General features: G+C 46.2%; 2 protein-coding genes across 2 annotated transcripts in view; one reads left to right on the forward strand and one right to left on the reverse strand.

Moving 5' to 3' along the window:
- The window catches only part of Dgcr2 (DiGeorge syndrome critical region gene 2), a 69,459-nt gene extending 45,908 nt beyond the window's left edge, over positions 1-23,551 (reverse strand). The window contains exons 1-5 of the mRNA XM_090320612.1: positions 23,482-23,551; positions 22,907-22,975; positions 22,477-22,568; positions 22,197-22,279; positions 21,239-21,659 (exon numbers count right to left, since the gene is read on the reverse strand). Coding sequence (XP_090176738.1) covers positions 21,239-21,317 — 79 coding nt within the window. The 5' untranslated portion in view covers positions 21,318-21,659; positions 22,197-22,279; positions 22,477-22,568; positions 22,907-22,975; positions 23,482-23,551. The remainder of the gene's footprint in view (positions 1-21,238; positions 21,660-22,196; positions 22,280-22,476; positions 22,569-22,906; positions 22,976-23,481) is intronic.
- Positions 23,552-23,629: 78 nt separating this feature from the next.
- Tssk1b (testis specific serine kinase 1B) lies at positions 23,630-25,112 on the forward strand. Its single transcript, XM_090320613.1, has one exon. The coding sequence runs from the start codon at positions 23,821-23,823 to the stop codon at positions 24,907-24,909; it is 1,089 nt and encodes a 362-aa protein (XP_090176739.1). The 5' UTR covers positions 23,630-23,820; the 3' UTR covers positions 24,910-25,112.
- Positions 25,113-25,189: the final 77 nt, after the last annotated feature.

A 25,189-nucleotide genomic window follows, 5' to 3' on the forward strand; every position in this document is an offset into this window, starting at 1 on the left:
CACGCCTGTAATCCTAGCTACTCAGGAGGCTGAGATCTGAGGATCAAGGTTCAAAGCCAACCTGGGCACAAAAGGACCTGAGACTCTCTATCTATAAAAGTGGGGCTTGGCTCAAGGGTACAGTGGTTGCCTTAAGCTGAAGAGCTCAGGGACAATACCCATAGGAGTAGGGAGGCAGCCTTGAGGTGAAGAGCTCAGGGACAGCACCCAGGCCAAGTTCAAGCCCCATGACCCACCGAAAAAAGAGAGTGGTGGGGGCCGGAGTTTGGCCTAGTGGTTAAAGTGCTTGCCTAGCATGTACGAAGGCCGGGGTTCGATTCCTTGGTACCACATACATAGAAAAAAGCCAGAAGTGGTGCTGAGGCTCAAGTGGTAGAACTCTAACCTTGAGAAAGTCCAAGGACAGTGCTCAGGTCCTGAGCTCAAGCCCAGAACTGGCAAAAAAAAAAAAAAAAGAGAGAGTGGTGGTGGGGCCGGGAGTTTGGCCTAGTGGTAGAGTGCTTGCCTAGCATGCACGAAGACCTGGGTTCAATTCCTTGGTACCACATACTTATAAAAAGCCAGAAGTGGTGCTGAGGCTCAAGTGGTAGAGTTCTAGCCTTGAGAAAAATCCAAGGACAGTTCTCAGGCCCTGACCTAAGCCCAAGACTGGCAAAAAAAAAAAAAAAAAAAAAAAGAGAGAGAGAGTGGTGGTGGGGCTAGGAATGTGGCCTAGTAGTAAAGTGCATGCCTTGAGTATGCATGAAGTCCCAGATTCGAGTCCTCGTACCACATACACAGGAAAAGCTGGAAGTGGCGCTATGGCTCAAGTGGTAGAGCTCTAGCTTGAGCAAAAGAAGCTCAGGAACAGTGTCCAGGCCTTGAGTTCAAGCCCCAGGACTAGGAGGGTAGGGGAGAGGGAGGGAGAGAGGGGAAGGGGGGAGGAAGAGGAGGAGGAGAGAAGGAAAGAGAGAATTCATTGTTTAAGTTGATATATTCTTGAGAATTCAAGCAATGATGTCATATAGTTTCTGAAAATGCTACTGTACACTTTCAAGAGGTAAATGCTATGTATTAATGAAGTGATTTTCTTCATGATCCCCTGAAAAGGTGAGCAATGCCCTGGAGGCCTCTGGCCACAAAGGGAACTAGTGCTTTATACTATGCATGGCATGGGAACTGGAGGATTCTTGTCCTGTAGAATTAAGGAATCTTTGTAATAGATTCTTTCTCTAGATTCAATTTCTTCTTTGTCAGCAAGCCTTGGCCTCATTTAAATTATGTAAACTGAGCTGTCTCAAGTTACTGTATAAAATTTAATATGCTGCCTAAATTGTTTGGAATTGATTTCCCTTCAACATTTGTCCAAGGGGAAGACAGAATATTAGCAAAAACACACATGTCCACATTTAATATCACTAAGACAACAACAACAACAAATAACAAAAACTGCAGCAAGGCAGTACGAGAACGTTTTAGTTGGCTTCCTTCTACAGCCCACAGCCCACTCAGATGGGGCTCTATCATGGGGGACTGAAATGTCTTGGCCACAGCCTTCCACACCCTGCAGGGGTGTCCCAGCACCAGGAGATCCCAAGGTCCCTGGTTGGCCTGTTCTCAGCTGAGCAGGGAACCCTCTAATTGCCCAGACATTCTACCTTGGACAAACTAGCGGCTGCTTCTTGTCAGTGCTCTCCCCAGCTCATAATCTACCTTCTCTAGAAGATACTTCTACAAAAGAGATACTGAAAACGGAAGAAAGGATTTAGAAACAATGATGTCTCGATCTCCTGGCCAAGTGGCCACACAGCGATAGGAGGCCAGACATAGGGAGGATACACCATGGAATCTGGGCTAGAAGTCTTTTCTCAACACAAATAACCAAAATACAGACACACAAAAAAATCTAAAACACAAGAGGGCCATTCTTGCTCAGAGTCACCTCTGTCCTGATGTAAGCAGCTGAACAAGGGCCTTGAACAGAGCTTGACAAACAGCATCTGAAGCACCAGAGACCCTGGGAGCAGGCCAATGGATGACAGTGTAGCCTCAACAAGGGCTGCCAGTAGGGAGTGTGGATAGTACTCTGCAAGTCTGCACTATGGCTCCAAGAAGGGTTGCAGCTGGAAACAAGACAGCAACATCAGAATGTTTGCCTAGTGTCCATAGCAGACTGGGGAGGTCAGAATCAGAGAGAGAGAAAAATATGGTCTAGGCATTATTATATGGCATACTGTAAACTCCCCACCATCTCAAAGGGGCATTATAGTACTCATGCTTTGATGAGGACTGGATCACCTCTGGCCTTTACCCAAGGTTTTCCCATCTTTTTTGGCCTCTGGTTTAGCATTCTCCAGAACTCTCCCACTTCAACCTCTGTAGGTCTTTCCTGGTCACTACCACTTCTCCGCCAATATGCTTACATGTAACTCTCTGGCCTCTGAAGCTTCTTGGAATGACCTACGAAGATCAGCTGGAAAGAAGCTCCAGAACCATCGTTAGACGAATGACAGGCCTCAGTCCCTGGACTGAGGAACTATTTGTGCATATCAGGCTCCATTCCTTCATCTGTAGAGCATGGAGGTAACCGTCCCTGCTCTGCCCATCCTCCTGACTTCCCTAGTAGTCCTGGATGTCCAAAGGAGAAAACTACTCAAAATGGTGCTCCATGTTCCATAGCTAGGAATATTTCCAGGAGGTCTCTGAAAAGGAAAATTCTCTGAGAAGGTTCCACACAGGCAGGACACTAGAGATAGAGGCTCTGCACGGCGTGTCTTCCTGTTAAGTGTCCACAGAGCAGCCTGATAATGGCTGCTGTATCTGGAAGTCTGGGCATCCTTCACTCTTCCAACCACCTGGTTGTAGCCCCAAAGACACCAGCAACCCCACATCAAACAGAAGGAATTCGGTCCATTCAGGCAAATGCCACCAGAAGGCCTGATAGTTCACAGCAGACAGCTGTACATGACTCATAAAAATGAAAGTTTCGGGCTGGGAGTTTGGCCTAGTGGTTAAAGTGCTTGCCTAGCATGCATGAAGCCCCGGGTTTGATTCCTCGGTACCACATAGAAAAAAGCCAGAAGTGGTGTTGAGGCTCAAGTGGTGGAGCTCTAGCCTTGAGAAAGTCCAAGGACAGTGCTCAGGCTCTGAGCTCAAGCCCAGGACTGGCAAAAAAAAAAAAAAAAAAGCTTTATTAGCAGAAAGGAAAGGTCGTCTGAGGTTTTTCTACTTGTCAAATCACCTATTTAGTCTTGTTGGTCCACGTTATGGAAGGGCTGCTTGCCTAGCTCAGAGTCCCACCATTAACTTGATATCCACAGAACAGGTCCAAGAAACTAGGCTCTTTCACCCATATCCCTGTTCCCAATGACTCTTACTTAGCAGAGCTCTCTCATCAAGCTATCCCATGTTCTGACTATATCACAGAAAGCTGAGTCCACACTTTTTAGTTCTGACCATTTTCTTTATTAACAGAAGACAGAAAGCTTAGGAAGTATACAACCTCTACGGAGTGTAGCTGGACAGAGCTTCAGAGAACCAGGAGGCATCAGTGCCTGGCCAATAATTTGGGGCCACAGGACCATGGATGTAAGAAAATATAAACAAATACTCCTGACATGGTTTTGAAATGCCTTCAGCATCTTTAATGTGGCTCCCTAGGTGGCAGTAGTGCCTTAGTCACAGTGACTCATTTCCAAGTGACTCCTTCAGGCAAGTAGAACCTGGCTAATGACTCCACCTCAGGGATCAGAATTCCTCAATTTCTTGTCACTGGAGACTTAGCAGCTCTGCTATGACTTCGGTAGAGGTAGGGTCTGTCAGGGGAGTTTGTAATATGCCATATTACAATGCCTAGACCATGCTTTCTCTCTAATTCCGACCTCCCAGTCTGCTATGGACACTAGGCAAGCATTCTGATGTTGCTGTCTTGTTTCCAGCTGCATTCCTTCTTGGAGCCATAGTACAGACTTTCAGAGTACTATCCACACTCATAAGAATGTCACACTAGGGCCGAGAGTTTGCCTAGTGGTAGCGTGCTTGCCTAGCATGCATGAAGACCCAGGTTCGATTCCTTGGTACCACATACAAAGAAAAAAGCTGGAAGTGGTGCTGAAGCTCAAGTGGTAGAGCTCTAGCCTTGTGAAAGTCCAAGGACAGTGCTCAGACCCTGAGCTCAAGCCCAGCACTGGCAAAAAAAAAAAAAAAGAATGTCACACCAGAACAAAATGATAGGGCTAAATGGAAATAATCATTTCTTATATATAATGAGATGCAATGATCACCCCTTTAATCACCCATATAGATAATCAAGAACCTACTGACTCATTTGCCCTGTGGCTACTTCTTAGACAGGTTAAAGAAATGTTTTAAAAAGTAGGGCTGGCTGCAGTGTAGGTGGCCCATTTATTTATTCTGGGGGACCTCAAACAGCTTTTTGGGGGGGGACAGTCCTGTAGCTTGAAATCAGGGCCTAGGTGCTGTCCCTGAGCTTGGGGCTCAAGGATAGGCTATCTACCACCTTGACACACAGCTCCATTTCTAGCTTTCTGATAGTTAGTTGGAGATAAGTCTCATGAACTTTCCTGCCTGGGCTGGCTTCAAACTGCCACCCTCAGATCTCCCAAGAAGCTAGGATTATAGGCAAGAGCCACAGGCACCCAACCCTACCATCTCCTTTTTTAAAAAAATAATTTAATATTGTTTTTTACATCATATTTCAAATGTCATGTTTATGTCTACAGATTATATAGCCCATCATAGATTTTTATGTCTATGCAGTTGTGTTTATATCTCCAAGACCATGTCCAGAACATTGGGTACCCAAGTATTGAGTCATCGCTCTTTTACTGTTTGGATCTAAGAGCCACATATTAAGGATACCATGAGCCTTTTGTTCCTTTGGTCTTGACAATCTCACTTAACATGATTTGCTCAAGCTTCATCTACTTCCCAGCAAATGCCATTATTTTATCTTGTCTGTTGGCTATGGAGAATTCCATTGTCTACCATCTCTTTTTAAGCACGTTGTTTTCTCTTTTAAAAAGTATCACACTTTGGCCAGGAGTTTTGCCTAGTGGTAGAGTGCTTGCCTAGCATGCACGAAGACCCGGGTTCGATTCCTTGGTACCACATACTTAGAAAAAGCTAGAAGTGGTGCTGAGGCTCAAGTGGTAGAGCTCTAGTCTTGAGAAAAATCCAAGGACAGTGTTCAGGCCCTGAGCTTAAGCCCAAGACTGGCAAAAAAAAAAAAACAAAAAACACTTTTAAAGCCTAATAATCGTGAGGATTTTTAGATTACCTTGGTAATATCTTGGTTTGAGGACTGTGAAGTTACTTATGAGGAAGACAAACATCACTTTGCAGAAAGAGCTGCTTCTGATAGTTTAAAAGAGATTCTTTGAAGTCTTTTTGTAATACCCCAAACTGAATGTTATTATTATTCTGTATTTTATTTGCACATTAAATTCTTTTTTTTTTTTTTTTGCCAGTCCTGGGCTTGAGCTCAGGGCCTGAGCACTGTCCTTGGACTTTCTCAAGGCTAGAGCTCTACCACTTGAGCCTCAGCACCACTTCTGGCTTTTTTTTCTATATATGTGGTACCGAGGAATCGAACCCGGGTCTTCGTGCATGCTAGGCAAGCACTTTAACCACTAGGCCAAATTCCCAGCCCCAGCACATTAAATTCTTACAAACTAAAAAAAAAAAGAAAAGAAAAAAGAAAAAAAGTAGGGCTGGGAGTTTGGGCTAGTGGTAAGAGTGCTTGCCGAGCACGCACAAAGACCCAGGTTTGATTCTTCAGTACTACATAAACAAATGGTGCTGTGGCTCAAGTGGCAAAGTGTTATCCTCGAGGAAAAAGCCCAAAGACAGTGCTCAGGACCTGAGTTCAAGCCCCAGGACTGGCAAACAAAAAAAAGGTAACCTTTATGCTGAGCACCACTGGCTCATGCCTGTACTAATCCTGGCTACTTAGGAGGCTGAGCTCTGATGCTGTAATTTGAAGTCAGCCCAGGGCAGAAAAGTCCATGAGACTTATATTTCCAATTAACCACCAAAAATCCGGAAGTGGAAATAGAGCTCAAGTGAAAATGCTAGCCTTGAGCAGAAAAAGCAAAGGGACAACACCAACTATGAGTCAAGGAGGTGGGGAGGCCTTAAGCCCAGCACTGACAGCTCACATCTACGATTCTAGTTACTTTAGAGGATGAGACCTCGAGGATGCCCTAAGCAGGCTGGCCAAGAAAGGACGGGAGACACTGAATTCAAGCCCTACCCCTCCCCCCGAAAAGTTTCCTGAACCTAAGCAAAAGGTATAATCATAGAAGGCAAGACAGGCAAGGTTCAAACATGTCTATTAAGTGAATGATACTCTTCAAGAAAAAAGAATCCTCAGTTGCTTTCTAATTTTGGAGGCTCAATGGGAGAGAAAAGAGAGCTCAGAAACTCAGAAAAAGGACAGTATAAGAGAGGCTAGGATGAGGGGTGGTCGCTCATACCTATAATCCTAGGTGGCCAGGGAAGAGAGCCAGAAATAGAAACATTGTTCAAGAAGTAGAAGACAACCATTAGTGGTAGGTGGAGTGAGAATTTAAGGCCCCAAGTTCATCCAACTCTTGCCTGACAGCTTGATCCATTTACCTTGAGAATACTTGTCACAGCAAAAATTGATGTGTGTGTGTGTGTGTGTGTGTGTGTGTGTGTGTGTGTGTGTGTGTACTGATACAGGGTCTTGAACTTGGCCTTGTGCTCTTTCTCTCAGCTTTTTTGCTCATAGCTGGTACCCTACCACTTGAGCCATAATTCCAATTCCGGCTTTTTAGCCGGTTAATTGGAGTCAGAGTCTCCCAACTTTTGTCTGCCTGGGCTGGCTTCTCAGATCTGAGTCACTAGGATTACAAGCATGAGCCTGAAAATTCCCAGCTAGAACCAGATTCTTGAACATTTATTTTGTGTTTCACTTAATATACCAAGTGCTTGGAAAAAATTCTAAATCTTAAACCCACTTGCTCATCAATTACCTTGTACTTCTTAGGGTCCAGACACTATGCAAGTCCAAAGTGGAAATGTAGAACGAGAACCCTGTGCATTGAAAATGGGCATGTAAATGGTGGGTCACTATGGAAAAGTATGGAGCATCCTTAAAAAAATAAAACAACAACAACAAAAACCTGTCCTCTGGTTCTCACCTATAATTCTACCTACTCGGGAGCCTGAGATCTGAGGCTTAAGGTTGAAAGCTAGCCCAGGCAGGAAAGTGCAGGTTTTGGGGTTTTGTTTGTTTGTTTGTTTGTTTTTGCCAGTTGTGGGGCTTGAACTCAGGGCCTGGGCTCTATCCCTGAGCCTTTCTGTGATCAAGGCTAGCATTCTACCACTTGAGCCATAGCTCCACTTCCGGTTTTTTCTTTTTATGTGATACTGAGGAATTGAACCCAGTGCTTCATGCATACTAGGCAAGAACTCTACCATTAAACCATGCCCAACCATAAGTTTAAAAATTATTAAGACAGGATAACAATGTTCAAGAATAATTATTCACTTTACCTGACAAATAACTATAACCCCTCTGTATATCACCTTCATGGTAAAAATATTTTAATTTATTAAGACAAAAACAAAATCTTACTTCCTTTGAGATGAGTGTCTTGCTGTGTTGCTCAGGCTGATCTTAAAACAAAATTCATCTACTTACTTACCTACCCTGTTCTCCTCTTCCTTTCAATCCTTTCTCTCTCCTTCCCCTCTCTTCTCTTCCTCCCTCCTTGCAATGGCTAAGGATAGAACCCAGGGCCCTGTGTATGCTAGGCTAGTATTCTACTATTGAGCTCTACATAAGGGTAATAATAAAACTGAGTAAAGAAAAATACATGCAGGAGCCGAGAGGTAGAGTTCTTGCCTAGCACACATGAAGCCCTGGGTTCAATTCCTCAGTACCATATATACAGAAAAAGCCAGAAATGGTGCTATAAAGTGCTAGAACACTAGACTTGAGCACAGAGAGGCTCAGAGCCAGTGCCCAGGCCCTGAGTTCAAACCCAGGATTGGCAAAAAGAAAGAAAGAGAGGAGGGGTGGGGGGAGAAGGAAAGCTGGACTAAATTCTAAAGTCTCCTAAAAGGTGATGATTCTGGGACTCAGTAGTGGCAGGCAGCTTTGACCCTGCTCCTCCCTTATCCTAGATCTAAACACTAATGCACACATGAATCCCACAGTGAGCCATTCCCAAAACACACATATTACTCTGGGCTCTCTAATGGCTACTCAAAGCCCAAAAGCTTCATTTCACACACTTATTTGGAAACTTAAATTGAGTGCAAGGGGGTTGAGATGTAGTTCAGTTGTAGAGTGCTAGCCAATGAGCAAAAGCATCATGTAGAGAGTTTGAGCCCTGTTCTCAGCACAGAAGGAAAGGGAAAGGGGAAGGGGAAAGGAAGAAAAAAATATACTGAGTCCAAGATTCATTGTACAAAAAAAATTCAATCAGAAAAGGGAAATTTGGCCCAAGAGCTGGAAGTGGTGCTGTGGCTCAAGTGGTAGCCTTGAGAAAGCTCAAGGACAGTGCCTAGATTTTGAGTTCAAGCCCCAGTACTGGCAAAAAAAAAAAGGAAAATTATAGTTCAGGGTTACATCAGCTACTTATTACACACTAATTATTTAGCAAAGTGCAGGAAAGTAGTGGCTCAGCTCCAGGAGGGCTAAGTATGAGGTGCGGACAGCCATGCTGACAAAACACAGAAATGAAGAGGAGAAAAGTGAGACTGGGGAGTTAGCTCTGGGATGACCAAGGCTAGAGTAAGAAGATAAGAGTAAGAGTAGAGGAGTGGGGAGCTGGAGAACTGAGGAGGTTCAAGGCAGGAGGACACGCCACTTAGCTCTGTAGTCACACAGTACTGAGTGATTCTGGAATCATGGATTAGAAGGTAAAAGCAGGCTCAACACAGTATTGTTTCTTCTGCTTAAAACCTAAGAGATATCACCAATTTTAATAACCTCTGGATCTCAACACTTTCATCTTTAAAATAAGCCATCTACTCCTGCTCATCGAGAAACCTCCTTAAACATGGTTGTCAAGTAAGTATGCACATCTACACCCCATCTGCTGGACTAAGATGGACTCACTGCTTCAAGCCAGTTTTCCCACACTGCCACACACACTGGATGGTGATGAACAGATGGAGGAGTCCACTGTTTACTTAAAAAGCCAATTAGCTCACAGAATGTCAGCAAGTGGATTCAAACATCTAAGCTCTGAGGGTGTGTGTGTGTGTGTGTGTGTGTGTGTGTGTGTGTGTGTGTGTGTGTGTGTTCATCTTCAGGGAAAAACTGAAACTAAAACAAACTCTTGGCAAATTCAGGCTAATCAGGCTTCAGGGCACTTAGAAATACAAAACAGTAGCAGTGCACTAGTGGCTTACATCTATAAGCCTACCTACTCAGGAGACTGAGATCTGAGGATCGAGATTCAAAGCCAGCCAGGGCACAGAAGTCCATGAGAGTCTTATCTCCAATTAACCACTAGAAAACTGGAATTGGTGCTGTGGCTCAAAGTGGTAGAGTGCTAGCCTAGAGCTGAAGAGCTCAGGGACAGCGCCCAAGCCCAGAGTTCAAGCCCCCCCCACCCCCTGACCAAAAACAAAAAAAGGATAGGGCCAGGAATTTGGCCTAGTGGTAGAGAGCTTGCCTACTGCTTGCACAAAAACCTCGATTTCCTGGTACCACATACACAGAAGCAGTGCTATGGCTCAAGTGGTAGAACGCCAGCCTTGAGGAAAGACCAAAGACAGTGCCCACTGAGTTCAAGCCCCTGGATTGATGGGGGAGGGAGGGAAACTGGGCCAGCTGGGCAGCAAAGTCCATGAGACGCTTATCTCCAATTAACCACCATAAGTGCATAAGTGGCACTGTGACTCAAGGTGGTATAGCATTTAGGGACAGTTCAAGCCCCATGACCGACCCTCCCAGCTCCCCACCCCCGAAAATATTTTTACTTGACTTATACTTATGTAACTGTAACTCCTCTGTACATCAACTTTCTAAAAAAAAAAAAGAAAACAAATTGAAAAAGTTTAGCCCCAGGCTAGTGTGAGGCCCATAGCTCAAACCCCAGTACTGCTACAAACAAAACAAATAGCAAAACCGTAATAATTTATTCCCACCCAGTAACCAGGATTATAGGATTTGTGTTCATGTGCCTACTGGATTCATATTTTGTGTTTCTGCTGGTCCAGAAGGCTGTCCCTGAGTGTTTTTTGTTCAAGGTTTAGTGTTCTACCATTTGAACTACAGCTCTACTTCTGGCCTTCCTTCCATCCCCCCACCTTGGTAGTCAATATGAGATCAATCTTAGACTTCCCTTCGCTTTGAACCACAGTCCTGAGTTCTCAGCTTCCTGAGTAACTAGGATTACAGGTATGCGCTACTGGCACCTGACTCACACATTGTTTTTAATCAATGTGTCAAACTGGTTACTGTCATTCCTTCCCCCCCTCTTGCCTTTTTGGTAGGTTGTGGGTGGTTTTTTTGTTTTGTTTTGCTTTTTTTTTTTTTTTTTTGCCAGTCCTAGGGCTTCAACTCAGGGCCTAGACACTGTTCCTGAGCTTCTTTTGCTCAAGGCTAGTACTCTACCACTTGAGTCACAGCACCACTTCTGGCTTTTTCTGTTTGTGGCACTGAAGAATCAAATCCAAGGCTTTATGAATGCAAGGCACTCTACCACTACATTCCCAGCTCTACTGAGATCTTTTTTTTCCTCAAAGCATTCTACCACTTTGAGCCACATTGCTACTTCTGGTTTTCTAGTTAATTGGAGATCAGAATCTCACTGGAATCCTCAGACATCAGCCTCCTGATTAGCTAGGATGACAGATGTAAGTACTGTGAGCACCAGTGAGGGCTAGGTTCTGTCATTCCTCTTTATGCTTATGATTGGTTTGGCAAGCACAATTCCTTCAGGATGATGTCTATGTCCTTCTGACATGTTGTCATCCATCTGAACATCCTTATTACTGGGCATCTCTCATACATGGAACACTGGGCACTGATTCCTTTTCATGTGAGATTTTATTTGGCATGGTTGTTGATAGTAGAAAGTTACTGACCTGAAAGTGCATATGTATCTGAACACATAGAGACTGCACACATGTAAATGTTATAAACTTCTCAGGCAAACTCATCAAGGAATTATTCTTTTTTTTTTTAAGTACTGGTACTTCTTTTTATTTTATTTTATTTTTTTATGCTAGTCCTGGGCTTGAGCTCAGGGCCTGAGCACTGTCCTTGGACTTTCTCAAGGCTAGAACTCTACCACTTGAGCCTCAGCACCACTTCCGGCTTTTTTTTCTATATATGTGGTACCAAGGCATCGAACCCGGGTCTTCATGCATGCTAGGCAAGCACTTTAACCACTAGGCCAAACTCCTGGCCCTCATCAAGGAATTATTCTTTCGAGACAGAAAAGGGGAACAGGTCAGCATACTCTGATCTCAGCCCTTATCCTGTCCAATATACAGCAGTCCACTGAGACAGACAATTGGCTAAGTTGAGGGCTATTGACCAGAGAACAGCAGAAAATCTATAGGGAGGAACAGAAGGAGCAGGGACATGAGCATGTACTAAGTTGATAACCAGTCCAGAATAACAGACAACAGCTTCTGCAGGCTAAGAAGGGAGAGAAGGCCAAGAGAATGTGTATGTAGCCCTCAATCCAGCCAGCACTCAATCATCATTTGAAACATGAGCTATCCAGGAGAAGCTAGCCAAAATCTCATGTGGGGGTAGCACTGTTACTAAGCACAGGTGCCAGGAAAATCTAGCGTAGAAATCCAATTATGCCACCAGCTTCTCAGCCCCACCCCCTGAGAGTCATACACCCCTACTGAAGCTGCTCAACTTCAGGGAGGATCCACATTGGCAAGAATCCTTGCCTTTCTTATCTCTCAGCCCAGGAGACAGCAAAAGAGAGCTCTCCAACGTGAAGCCCAGGCCAGCTGGATCTGTCTCCTCCACATCTTATGATTTTGCAAAATCTCATCTTCCTCCATATCACAAACCAGGACAGTTGCAAAGCTGGGTAGACAAAAAGAGCTAGCACTGTTTTATTATTATTATTATTATTATTAGTGTGTGTGTGTGTGTGTGTTATAGGGCTTGAACTCTGGGCCTGGGCACTGTCCCTGAGCTCTTCAGCTCAAGGCTAGCATTCTACCAGTTGAGCCACAGTATCACTTCTAGCTTTTTTTTTTTTTTTATTGTAATTAGTAAAAGGGTTACATGATATTTGCCAGATAGAAGGTGCATTAATTCACATACATTGATACCCTTTCACATATCTTGGTACCCATTTCCCTCCCCCCCCACACCTCCCACCCGTTTTGGGAACTTCTAGCTTTTTTAGTTAATTGGAGAGAGTATCACAGACTTTTCAGTCCAGGCTAGCTTTAAATGGAGATCCTCAGATTTTAGCCTCTTAAGTAGCTCATGAGCCAACAAAAACAACAACAACAAAAAAAGAAACCGTCAATGTGAACAATCCTCAGATGATACAAAAGCATGGTGGTTGTTTTGGGGACTCTCAGAAACTCACACAGATTTGTCTGCTATATAATTGGTATAGCTAAGACTCCTACAACACTTGCTATGTGGTAAATATGCCTCAAAACCACACCACACGGTACTCTGCTGCTTCCTACAGGGAACCCTGCCTGTAATACAAGCACCATCTGGCACAGATTTAGGGGGAAAGTCCATCTGTTGGATAACTCCAACCTTGACTTGCTTTATATTAGCTGCTTCTTGGAACTTTCTACTTACCCATTTTAATACTTACAACATCTTCACGAACCCATGTGATAATGTTCATGATAGGGATGAGAAAAGTGAGGAACAGAATCACAAGAGGGAAGTGTGGGACAAACTAGACCTCAGGTAGTGTGTCTTTGGTCCATGCTCTAAACCACCACTTGAATTACCTGTTCACCTGAATAAAAAGCCTTGACATAATCCTTTTAAGACAGTTTATATGGGGCAGGGATTGTGGCCTAGTGGTAGAGTGCTTGCCTAGAATGCTCGAAGACCTGGGTTCCATTCCTTGGTACCACATATTCAGAAAGAGCCAGAAGTAGTGGTGTGACTCAAATGGTAGAGCACAAGTCTTGAGAAAGCTCAATGACAGTGCCCAGGCCCTGAGTTCAAGCTCCAGTACTGACCCCCCCCAAAAAAAATGGGGAGGGGGAGTTTGGCCTAGTGGTAGAGTGACTGCCTAGCATGCATGAAGACCCGGGCTTGATTCCTCAGTACTACATACATAGAAAAAAAGCCAGAAGTGGTGCTGTGGCTCAAGTGGTAGAGCTGTAACTGCAGGCCCATAAGTGATTCACCCGTAGCATAGGCTTGTTCTGGTAAGGTTTACAATGTCTGAACTGACATGACACATGGCCCAGTAAGGAATGGCAGGACAAACTATAACTGCCTTCCATTAAACCTCCCAAGACAATTGATAAATGACACTGGAAACAAAATCAGCTGTAAACAAAAACAGAAACAAAAAAAATTGCAAAAGCCAGAAATGAAGCCATGGCTCAAGTAATAAAGCACTTAAAAGTTAAACCAAAAGGCTCAGAGACCATGCCCAGACCCTGAGTTCAAACCTAGGGCTGGCACAAAACAAAAACAAAATACACAGGTCAGGAGCATAGCCTAATGGTACAGTGCTCCCCTAGCATGCATGAAGCCCTGGGTTTGATTCCTCAGTACCACATACTCAGAAAAAGCCAGAAGTGGTGCTGTGACTTGGGTGGCTCACGTCTGTAATCCTAGCTATTCAGGAGGCTGAGATCTGAGGATCAAGGTTCAAAGCCAGCCCAGGCACAAAAGGACCATCCAATTAACTTCTAGAAAATGGGAAGTGGGGCTTGGCTCAAGGACAGTGCCTAGGCCGAGTTCAAGCCCCATGATCCATTAAAAAAAAAAAAATCTATTAAAGGGCCAGGAATGTGGCCTAGTGCTTGCCTAGCATGCACAAAACTCTGGGTTCTATTCCCTGGTACTACATACACAGAAAAAGCTGGAAGTGGTGCTGTGGCTCCAGTGGTATAATGCTAGCCTTGAGCTGAGAGCTCAGGGATAGCGCCTAGGCCCAGAGTTCAAGCCCCATGACTGACCAAAAAAAAAAAAAAAAAAGAGAGAGTAAGAGGCTCTTCAATTCAAGCCCAGTAAGGATGGAGGTGGGGAAAGGGAGAGTTGGTGAGAGAAACAGGACTACTGTTTCCAAAAGCCAAATACCAAAGTAGACAAAGGAATTCTTCAAGTTCAGGTCCAGAAGGGGGAAAATCAATTACTAGATCACTAAGGAAAACCAACATATAGCTAGATCACCTCCAACCTTTGCTAGGAGGATCCACACACAGCTAGAACCCTCTCGCCACTAAAAGATATACAGATAAATTATTGGCCATTACTGCTAAGAGAACCCACTCAGACGAATGATTGTTGTCCTTAATGTACTATGTTGTCTCTCATCTCCTTTGCTATCCCTTGGTTATCTCATATTGGTATAGTATCTCACTTTGTTATCTGATATATTGAATTTATTTGCATTTGGATATTTGAAATTTGATAGGGAAGGGCGGAAAACTAAGACGGGAGGGGGGTGTGGGGGGGGGAGGGAAATGGGTACCAAGACATGTGAAAGGGTATCAATGTATGTGAATTAATGCACTTTCTATCTGGCAAATATCATGTAACCCTTTTACTAATTACAATAAAAAAAATTTAAAAAAAAAATAGAATATAGACCATTGTCAGATGAATAGACAAAATTGGCAGGTTTTAAAGAGTTATCTAACAGTTGCCATCTATGCAAAGTACCAAAGCTTGGGATTGTTCCACTCTTTGATATGAAGAATAAAGTACTGATAAGACAGCAGTTAAGAAAATAAAACATTAGATGGGGCCGGGAGTTTGGCCTAGTGGTTAAAGTGCTTGCCTAGCATGCATGAAGACCCGGGTTCAATTCCTCGGTACCACATACATAGAAAAAAGCTGGAAGTGGTGCTGAGGCTCAAGTGGTAGAGCTCTAGCCTTGAGAAAGTCCAAGGACAGTGCTCAGGCCCTGAGCTCAAGCCCAGAACTGGCAAAAAAAAAAAAAAAAGAAAAGAAAAGAAAACATTAGAATGAAAAAAAAAAAAAAAAAAAAAGAACCCACTCAGGGCTAGATCACATCCCACTACTGCTAAGAGCTAACTCATCTCCCTCCAGTAAGAGGACACACGTGCAAATGGATCACTTCCCACTGTTAAGAGGACCCAAGCAGTTCTAGATCATCTTCCATCGCTTGTAGGTCACATATACATCAGACGAAATGCTAAGGGGAATAACCATTCGGTACCTTGTGAGAAAAACAACCATAACTGAGATAAAATGTCTGTAACTAGGTCTGGCCCAAGAAGGATGGAGAAAGAAAGCACAGTCAAACAACAGATGGCCAACAGCAACAGTTTTCATTTCTAAGACCCAAATGACCAACTCAAACAATAACCCTAATATACACTGATGCTTCCTTGACTACACTTGGGCCAGCCTAACTTTCACCTACAGGACTTCCTGTGCCCTCAAAGTCTTTTTATTTGACATAATGCACTGCTTGGCAGAGAGCAGGTTTTAGTGAGGACAGGTAGGAGCCACCTCTTTCTCCCTGCAATGACTCATATTATTAGGGGTCAAAGGCTATGATATATGAATGCAACTTTTTTTTTTTTTTGCCAGTCCTGGGGCTTGAACTCAGGACTTAGACACTGTCCTTACCTTTTTGCTCAAGACTAGCACTCTACCACTTGAGCCACAGTGCCACTTCTGGCTTTTTTCAACTTATGTGGTACTGAGGACTCAAACTCAGGGCTTAATGCATGGTAGGCAAGCACTCTACCACTAAGCCACATTCCCAGTCCCTTACTTTTGAATAATTTAGGATACATCTAAGTGCATACATGGTGGGGAGGAAACAAGGCAAAATAATGTATAATGCTAACAAAAGGTGAAACAGTACAAAAGAATGCTTTCTGAATTAATTCTAGTTTTGAAACTTTCCTATGAATTTGATAGTATTTCCAAATTGGCTTTTTAAAAAAGCCAATTCATGGACTGGGATGTAGCTCAAAGATAAAACACTTGTCTTAGCAAGTGCAAGGTCCTAGGTCTGATCCCCAGTACTGGGGGGGGGGGGAGCCAATTCATAAGTGAGTGAAGCTGGAAAATGTATTATATACCACACACCAAAAAAAGAATGCAACTGAGGGGCCAAGAGTTTGGCCTAGTGGTAGAGTGCCTACCTAGCATGCACGAAGACCTGGGTTTGATTCCTGGGTACCACATGCATAGAAAAAAGCTGGAAGTGGTGCTGAGGCTCAAGTGGTAGAGCTCTAGCCTTGAGAAAGTCCAAGGACAGTGCTCAGGCCCTGAGCTCAAGCCCAGGACTGGCAAAAAAAAAAAAAAAAAAAAAGAATGCAACTGAGCCTGGCACTGGTGGCTCTCATCTATCTAGATACTCAGGAGGCTAAGATCTAAGAATCATGATTCAAAGTTTACCTGGGCAGGAAAATCAGTGAGACTCTTATCTCCAATTAGCCACCAAAAAAGCTGAAAGTGGAACTGTGGCACTAGTGGTATAGAACACTAACCTTGAGGAGAAAAGCTCACAGACAGCACCTAGGCCCTGAGTTCACCGCCCAGGACTAACCCTGAAAGAAGAAAGTAACTGTTAACTAATTCCTTTTCTTTCTTTTTTAGGGGGAAGGAGGTGGGAGGGAAAGTCTGTCATGTCTGTTGGTGGGCTTGAACTCAGTACCTGAGTGCTGTCCCAGAGCTTTTTTTGCTCAAGAGGAGTACTCTACCACTTTGAGCCACAGCTGTATTTCCCGTTTCAATCTAGTTAACTAGAGGTAAGAATCTCATGGATGGGGCCGGGAGTTTGTCCTAGTGGTTAAAGTGCTTGCCTAGCATGCACGAAGACCCGGGTTCGATTCCTCGGTACCACATACATAGACAAAAGCCGGAAATGGTGCTGAGGCTCAAGTGGTAGAGCTCTAGCCTTGAGAAAGTCCAAGGACAGGGCTCAGGCCCTGAGCTCAAGCCCAGGACTGGCAAAAAAAAAAAAAAAAAAAAAAAAAAGAATCTCATGGACTTTTCCAACTGGGCTAGCTTTGTGTCCTCATAGTTCAGTCTCCTGAGTAGCTAGGATTACAGGCATGAAGCACCAGTGCCCAGCTGTTAGCCCAAATTTTAAAAAGAGAGGACAGTGGGCTGTTCAGGAAAGCACTCAAAACTTAAGAGGCATTCAGTAAGACCAGTGCAGGCTCAACTGTTGAGCTCTAATAGAGCTTTGGCCCCTTCCACTCATGACAACTTGCCAGTACATGTTACTTTACATGAAAAAGAATGGTGGGCTCCAGGGCCAGGAGTTTGGCCTAGTGGTAGAGTGCTTGCCTAGCATGCATGAAGACCCAGGTTGGTACCACATACATGGAAAAAAAGCCAGAAGGGGTGCTGTGGCTCAAGTGGTAGAGCTCTAGCCTTGAAAAAGCCCAAGGGCAGTGCTCAGGCCCTGAGCCTAAGCCCAGGACTGGCAAAAAAAAAAAAAAAAAGAATTGTGGGCTCCAGTGGCAAAAGAATCCTAAACTAAGAGATCAGCTCACCCAAGCTATATACTACTGCTCATAGCTGTGTGATCTGAGGTAACTTTCCTCTCTTAACTAGCTTTGTCAGGAGTAGAAAAAAAAAACAAAACAGCAGCCAGTCCTGCTCCTCCCTAGAAGGCCCGGGGGAGTACACACCTCTTGAAGGATCAGCAGGGACAGGGTCCTTCCATTTCAGTATTCCTGAGAAGGCAAGTTTCCTCCACTATATATAATGAGGTCACCAGAGCGGTGACTGGAAACATGGCATATTTTTGCTTTCCAATTAAAGCTAGAAAAACCCCACTCCCAGAGGGGTCTTTCCCAACTCACTGTCAGTTATTTCAGGGGTCCTGATCCTTCTTTCTAGCCACTCCCTGAAAAGGTACAACACATATTATCCATCGTCAATATAACTAACTACAGGGGATATGGTCAGACCACAGTACTCAGATGGATCCACCTAGAGGAGCCCTTAGACCCATCAGGAGGCAGAGGCTTTCTGGTGCTCCACTGCTAGGGGTTAAAATAGTTCAGTGCATAATATGAGGCTCTCCTGAGGCCAAAGATGGAAAAAGATAGATCAGGAGTAGACAGGACCCACACAAAGGGGCATACTGACAGGACTAGCAAGACTCCTAAGATTAAATCTCATCTGAGTCACAGCTTTGAGTGCTCTACATTTCAAATTCTCTGTCTGTAAAATGAGGCTAATAACAGTCTAGCAGGGACCAATTGAGAGTTGATCAATATATACTTTAATGTTTAGGGTCTGACACATAATATATCCTTAATCAACCAACATCAAACATACATGAAAAAGAAACGTAGGGACTGGGAATGTGGCTTAGTGGTAGAGCGCTTGCCTAGTATGCATGAAGCCCTGGGTTCAATTCCTCAGTACCACATAAATAGAAAATGCTAGAAGTGGGCCAGGAGTTTGGCCTAGTGGCAGAGTGCTTGCCTAGCATGCATAAAGACCTGAGTTCAATTCCTTGGTACCACATACATAGAAAAAAGCCGGAAGTGGTGCTGAAGCTCAAGTGGTAGTTTTAGCCTGGAGAAAGACAAAGTCTAAGGACAGTGCTCAGGCCCTGAGCTCAAGTCTGGGACTGGCAAAAAAAAAAAAAAAAAAAAGTAGAGTTGTAGCTCAAGTGATAGACTGCCAGACTTGAACAAAAGAAGCTCAGGGTCAGTGCCCAGGCTCTGAGTTCAAACCCCAGGACTGGCAAAAGAAAAAAAAAGAGGAAGGAAGGAAGGAAGGGGGGACGGGGGAGAAAGTAAGCTTAGGCAAAGTGAAGTAAAAAAAAAACACAACAACTTTGTTTTGCCAGTCCTGGGGCTTGAACTCAGGGTCTGGGCACCGTCCCTGAGCCTCTTTGTACTCAAGGTTAGCGCTCTACCACTTGAGCCACATCACCTCTTTTAGATTTTTTTTCTTCTGTTTATGTGGTACTGAGGAATCAAACCTAGGACTTCATGCATGCTAGGCAAGCACTGTATCACTGCCACATTCTCATCCCCTAAGTCAAGTTTTGTTCCAATTTTAGTATATGTGCTGCCTAAGTGAGCACCCCAAAGTCAAGTTTTGTACATACATGTTACCCCATTCTCTTAACTTTGAAAACTCTGACCTGCACCAAAGAAGAGCCCAAAGTAACTTGGTCTGTCCTCAAGGCAGGAATCAGAGGGCAATATATTGTTCAGTCAGGATGCTGACAGCATGAAGACCAAAACTACAGAAGCACCTTCCTCAAGAAAACACCAGACAGACAAGATTCCTGCCCGGGTACTATCAGGAAGAGAAAGACAAGCATATAAGGAAAAGATCTGGCTGATTCCTTGCAAATTCCTGTCCTATTTGGGTACCACATGAGGTTTTCCTTGAAGCTTTCCTCTTCTGTATCTGTCATTTGCTTATGGTCTCCTCACTCAAGGGTGGGAAGAATATATACACAGGAGTATACGACTGATTTATATCCAGCTTCTTCTCTGGAGTATCCAACTCCCAAAAGGGTATGGTTCTCTACATTTGCCCATCCCTAGTGATGGAGCAGTAGGAGGAACTCACCTATACTTTCTCAACTGCTTCAAGTCAGGTGGGAAGATATATGAATAGACTGACAAGAGAAAGGGAGTTAGGGACATTGGTCATCTCTGTAATCTAGGCAGGCGATGGTGGATCTGGAACCAGAGGTATAAGGAAGACTGAGATAGTATATGGCTTCATCTGGGAGCCTAATGACCTCATCTGCAAAACTGGGACCCAGAAAACAACAAGGTAACATTCTCTACAAGTGTATACATGTTTACAACAAATCCAATCACTAGAATCCTCAAACCCACTTGCTCTGTCTTCCGAGAATCTATATGGCATTCCCATCCACATTCTATTCCTGGCTTCTGTGCCTATCAAAGCTATTTCACAATCTCAGTCACTCCGTAGGCAGAGAGCATTCAGTTGAAATGAGCAATTAGTTGTATTCAGGGAGCCCAGCTTAGTCTTTCCAGGTTGAGCATGAGCCTAAGGCACACTGGGGGAGGAAGCAGATGACAAAGGCACAGAGCTAAGAGGTGCAATTTAGGTGCCCTGACCAGGGCACAACAGGAATGTACACCTGTGCTCCCACACCCAGCTTTGTGTCACTCACAAAAGATGACCATGGGTATTTCTACCTTCACAAGACCCTTCCTCCACTAAAAAAAAAAAAAATATATATATATATAGTAAGAATTGTAATATCCATGAACTGGTACAGAAATGACCGTGTTAATATGTTTTCTCCCTCCTAATTGTTTTTCCTGCTGATTGTAAAACACTTTTACCAGCCCCTAAAAATAGTGATTTGGGGCCCCGTGTCTTCCTCCTGTACATGGAAATCAAGGTTTAGGGATGGGTTAGGTTTTCTTGACTCAAAGTTCAGGGGCATCCAAAATAGTTAAGAAACAAGCCTTTTAAGCTTCCACACCAGCCACACACATCACACACAAACTTTCAAGGGGTAGTTCCAAGAGCATTTAATCCTATCACATGGATGAACCACTGCAAGTGCCTTGGCGCTCTCAGAAAGGTCGATACGATGGACACACGATGCTTAGCGAACTCCTAGTACCTCCTTTGGGCCAGGCGGGCTTTGATCTGAGGACTTCCCTGGCAACCACACGCCACCCAAGCCATCGCTGTCCAGGACTGAAAAGACTGGCATGAGGCCACAGATGGGCGGACGCCTGAGAAACCAGGTTCCCCTGTGAGCTGCTCACCGTTCCCAGCCCTCCTCCATTCAACCCCGACGCCCGGCCAGCAGGGAAGACGACCCACGGGACTCAGCAAATGGCCTGTGGCTCTCGGAGCAGTCAGTGCCCCGTGGACGTGGGTCCACAGGCAACGTCCCCGAGGGGCTCTGAACCCAGGGATGGTCCCTCGCGCGTGGGAGCCGGCAGCAAATCCACCCTGGCCGAGCCCATCCCCAGCCGGACGCAGAGCCCGCGGGAGTTCTGGGCCCGGAGCGAGAGGTCCCGGGACGACCCCGGCCGCCCGCCCGGCCCCGCCCCCCGGCCGCGCCTCCGGCCTCCCCGTCTCCCCCACCGCGCCGCGCACCTGGCCGCAGCGGCTCGGTGACGGTGAGCACGAGCAGGAAGAGCAGCAGGAAGGCACCGCTGTCTGCCTTGGGCACCATTTATCCTCCGTTCATCGTCCCCGAGGTGGCCGCGTAACCCCGCGGGGAGGCCGGACCAGGCCGGGCTGAGGGGCTTCAAGGCCGGGCTTGGGCCGGACACGAAGAGACGGCGGGCGAAAAGAGCCAGCAGAACCGCGGCGACAGTGAGTCGCGGCAAGGGAAGGGCTTGCGCGCCTCTAGGCCCGAAGCCTCGAGCTCCTATTCCGTCCGGCTCCGCGCAAGATGGCGGCCGTCCTGTTCGGGCCCGCGCTGCCCCGCCTCCTGCCCGCGACGCCAGCAGCAGCCAATGAGCGCCTGGCATGGAGGCGGGGCCTGAGTAGCAGCGTCCAGGAGAGGCGAGGCCTAAGGGCGGGACGGCAGAGGGCGGAGACTAAGGGGCGGGCCTGGGGGGAGGAGGCGGGACTAAGAGCAATAAAGCGTACCATTGGCTGACATGAGGGGTGGGGTTAGAGGGCAGAGCCTAGGCTAAGCCACAGGCTCCCATTGCTGGGGGCGGAGGAGAGGGCAGGGGCAGACAGTCTTCACTGAAAGGGCTGCAGCCTGGGGGCAGGGCAGACTGGGGCCTCCGGGCAGTGAGAAACCCAAGTGGCTAAGTTAGACCTGGAAATGCAGAGGGACTGCACACCTGCAGGCCTAAGTCCTATCCAGTACCTAAAAGTGCATCCTAAACTGTTCAGGTTTCCCCCCCCCCAAAGGATGAATTCTATGGAGGAGGAAAAAAACAGGAGGGTGAAATCCCCAGGGATAGATGTGGCTTCGCCTGCACAGAAATTGAAAACGTGTCAAAATGGCTAAAGGGACATCATTCAGAGAGATCACAGGGAAGCCCAGATCCTTGAAGCTAACACAAAGCTGGCCTTATGTGGAGGAAGAACTTACCTATATATACACGAAGAACAACCTGAGTAGAAATGGGGCTGAGTTCACTGAGAAAATAGCTCCAAGTGCTGACCTCCTCCAAGCTGTCCTCATGAACAGGAAGGAGAGAGCAGATGGCAAATCCTCAGTAAATAGGAGAAACAAACTGCCCAGGGGAAAGACCACCAGCTATGCCCATGGGTGGCCAGTGGGTGGTCAGGACTAGAGAAGGTAAAGATAAGGAGTAAAGAAAAGGGAAAGAAGGCCAAGGCTGTTAGGGACCCAGCCCGATCTGACTCACCTCCATCTCTTGACTCATTCCTGAGTATCCTCCTGAAGGTCCCAGGATTCCAACGTGTGACACTTGGGATCATGTGAATGAGGGAGGGACACCTGCTCACCATAAGTAGATAAGGCCAAGGTCAATTCCTAAGTTAGGCCAGACCTTTAAGAGCTCCTATGCTCCCAGCATTTGCCTCAGAATAGGGGTTAAACAAAGGTCCTGTCACAACAGAGGGGCAACCCAGCCAGCAGAAACACATGTTTTGCCCAGTGCTGCCACTGAAGCTTGCATCTTCTTTAGAGCATTACCAGGGGCAGTTGTTGGTGCTTAGCTTAGGATGCAGGCTCAGGCTATGGCCCTCCCACCTCCCCCCAGTGTTCCAGCCCCAAATCTGCCCTGGTAGCCTAGCCAGGGACATAAGCTGGGTAGGTCCCTATCCCTGACTCACAGCCAAGAGCAGAATTCCTGACAGTCGTCTCCCTTTAGAGCCACTGTAAGAAGCAGGTCAGCAAAGGTTCTGATGGGAAAAACGGAAAGTATAGGGAGTTGACAAAACAGCCAAACCATATATCGACAGGGTAGATTCCTGGCTTTCCAAGCTGCATCAACCACTGGGCAGGGTATCTCTGTCCCTCCTGCTTCACTCTTATCTTTCTCAGCCCTGCTCTATGCTGCCTATGTAGACAGAATGTGGAGCAGAAAGAAGGGAAAAGAGATCCCTGTCACTGTTTCATAGAGTGAGGGCAGCCTGGCTCTTTCTCTCCACCAAAGGTCTTTGTCTCTCTCAGATACCCCTCTCCATACTCTGTCCATCCCCTTCCTCTTCCCTACATTCTGCTCTCACTTTTTCAAGTATTGTCTACAGTTTCCTGTTGGAACCCTGACTGATAAGACACCCCAACCCCACCCTAGATTGCATGGATTGATCTGGATTACAGTCATTAGCAACTACTCCATAAGCAGCCCTGGCTTCAGGTTGAGGAACATGGGCAAAACTTCATGTCCCCCACAACTCCTTTATACCTCAGGTCAAGCAAGCCAAGCACTGAGCCACTCTGTGGACCTTCAGTCTGCTCCAGTCCAATGTCAGATCCTCCAGGATTCTAAGTCCAAGTGACTCAGGCCAGAGCATCATTCCCCCAGGAATTCTCCCACTCTTCCTTTGTGACTTCACCCACTGAAGTCACCTGGGAGACAGTGCTGAATGTTCCATCCTAGAGTCTTAGAATCTTAAGAGGCAGGGCCATCAGGCCCGGCCAGCCCAAAGGACTCTCTGTCCACAGTGTAAATGAGGACTCTGCTGGCCCATGTCTGGCAGGGATGTAGAGGGAAGCCTCAGAGGCACCGGGCGCTCCCGGCACCATGGATGACGCTGCCGTCCTGAAGCGACGAGGCTACATCATGGGGATCAATTTGGGAGAGGGCTCATACGCAAAAGTCAAATCCGCTTACTCTGAGCGCCTAAAGTTCAACGTGGCGGTCAAGATCATCGACCGCAAGAAAGCCCCCACGGACTTCCTGGAGAAATTCCTTCCCCGGGAAATTGAGATTCTGGCCATGCTAAACCACCGCTCCATTGTCAAGACCTACGAGATCTTTGAGACATCAGATGGGAAGGTCTATATCGTCATGGAGCTCGGCGTCCAGGGTGACCTCCTCGAATTCATCAAAACCCGGGGAGCCCTGCAAGAGGATGATGCTCGCAAGAAATTCCACCAGCTCTCCTCAGCCATCAAGTACTGCCACGATCTGGATGTCGTCCACCGAGACCTCAAGTGTGAGAACCTTCTGCTTGACAAAGACTTCAATATCAAACTATCTGACTTTGGTTTCTCCAAGCGCTGCCTGCGAGATGACAGCGGCCGCCTAACCTTAAGTAAGACCTTCTGTGGCTCAGCAGCATATGCAGCCCCTGAGGTGCTACAGGGTATCCCCTACCAGCCCAAGGTGTACGACATCTGGAGCCTTGGCGTGATCCTGTACATCATGGTCTGTGGCTCCATGCCCTACGATGACTCCAACATCAAGAAAATGTTACGCATCCAGAAGGAGCACCGTGTCAACTTCCCACGCTCCAAGCACCTGACAGGTGAGTGCAAAGACCTCATCTACCGCATGCTCCAGCCAGATGTCAACCGGCGACTGCACATCGATGAGATCCTTAGCCACTGCTGGGTGCAGCCAAAGGCACGAGGTTTGTCCTCTGCGGCCATCAACAAGGAGGGGGAGAGTTCCCGGGTCACTGAACCCTCATGGAACCCTGAACCTGGCTCTGAGAAGAAATCCGCTACCAAGGTGGAACCCCGGGAAGAGGTCCGGCCTGAGACGAAACCCGAGGAAGATGCAGCACAAGTGGCCAAGCAGTCAGAGCCCCTGGGCTTAAGCAGTGAGCAGCTGCCCAGGGAGAAAGAGGAAGTCCCACCCCAACAGCCTCCAGAGACACACACCTAGCAAGGCTCTGTGGGCCCAGGGGGCCAGCAGGGAATGAGGCAGAAGTCCTGGCTTGAAAAGCCTGAGTCAGGAGGATGTCAAGGGACAACCCAGAGAAGGTAGACAGTCCCGGATGAGCTGCTATTTTTTCGTGTTTTTCTCTCTCCCTTTGAACTTGTAACTCACATGGCTAAAGAAGCAATAAATCACTATATTAGTGCAGACCCTAAAGTGAAATGCATGTCTTTGCCCAGCTAACTATAATGTTGGGCTCCACCCGGCTTCTCACTCAAATTGTAAA

The sequence above is a fragment of the Megascapheus bottae genome, chromosome 28 (genome assembly GCF_031878675.1).
Source record: "Megascapheus bottae isolate mThoBot1 chromosome 28, mThoBot2.hap1, whole genome shotgun sequence".
NCBI classification, from domain to species: Eukaryota; Metazoa; Chordata; class Mammalia; order Rodentia; family Geomyidae; genus Megascapheus; species Megascapheus bottae.

What these genes read in the sequence shown, in the direction of transcription:
- Tssk1b (XM_090320613.1), top strand. Translation starts at nt 23,821, where the DNA reads ATGGATGACGCTGCCGTCCTGAAGCGACGAGGCTACATCATGGGGATC.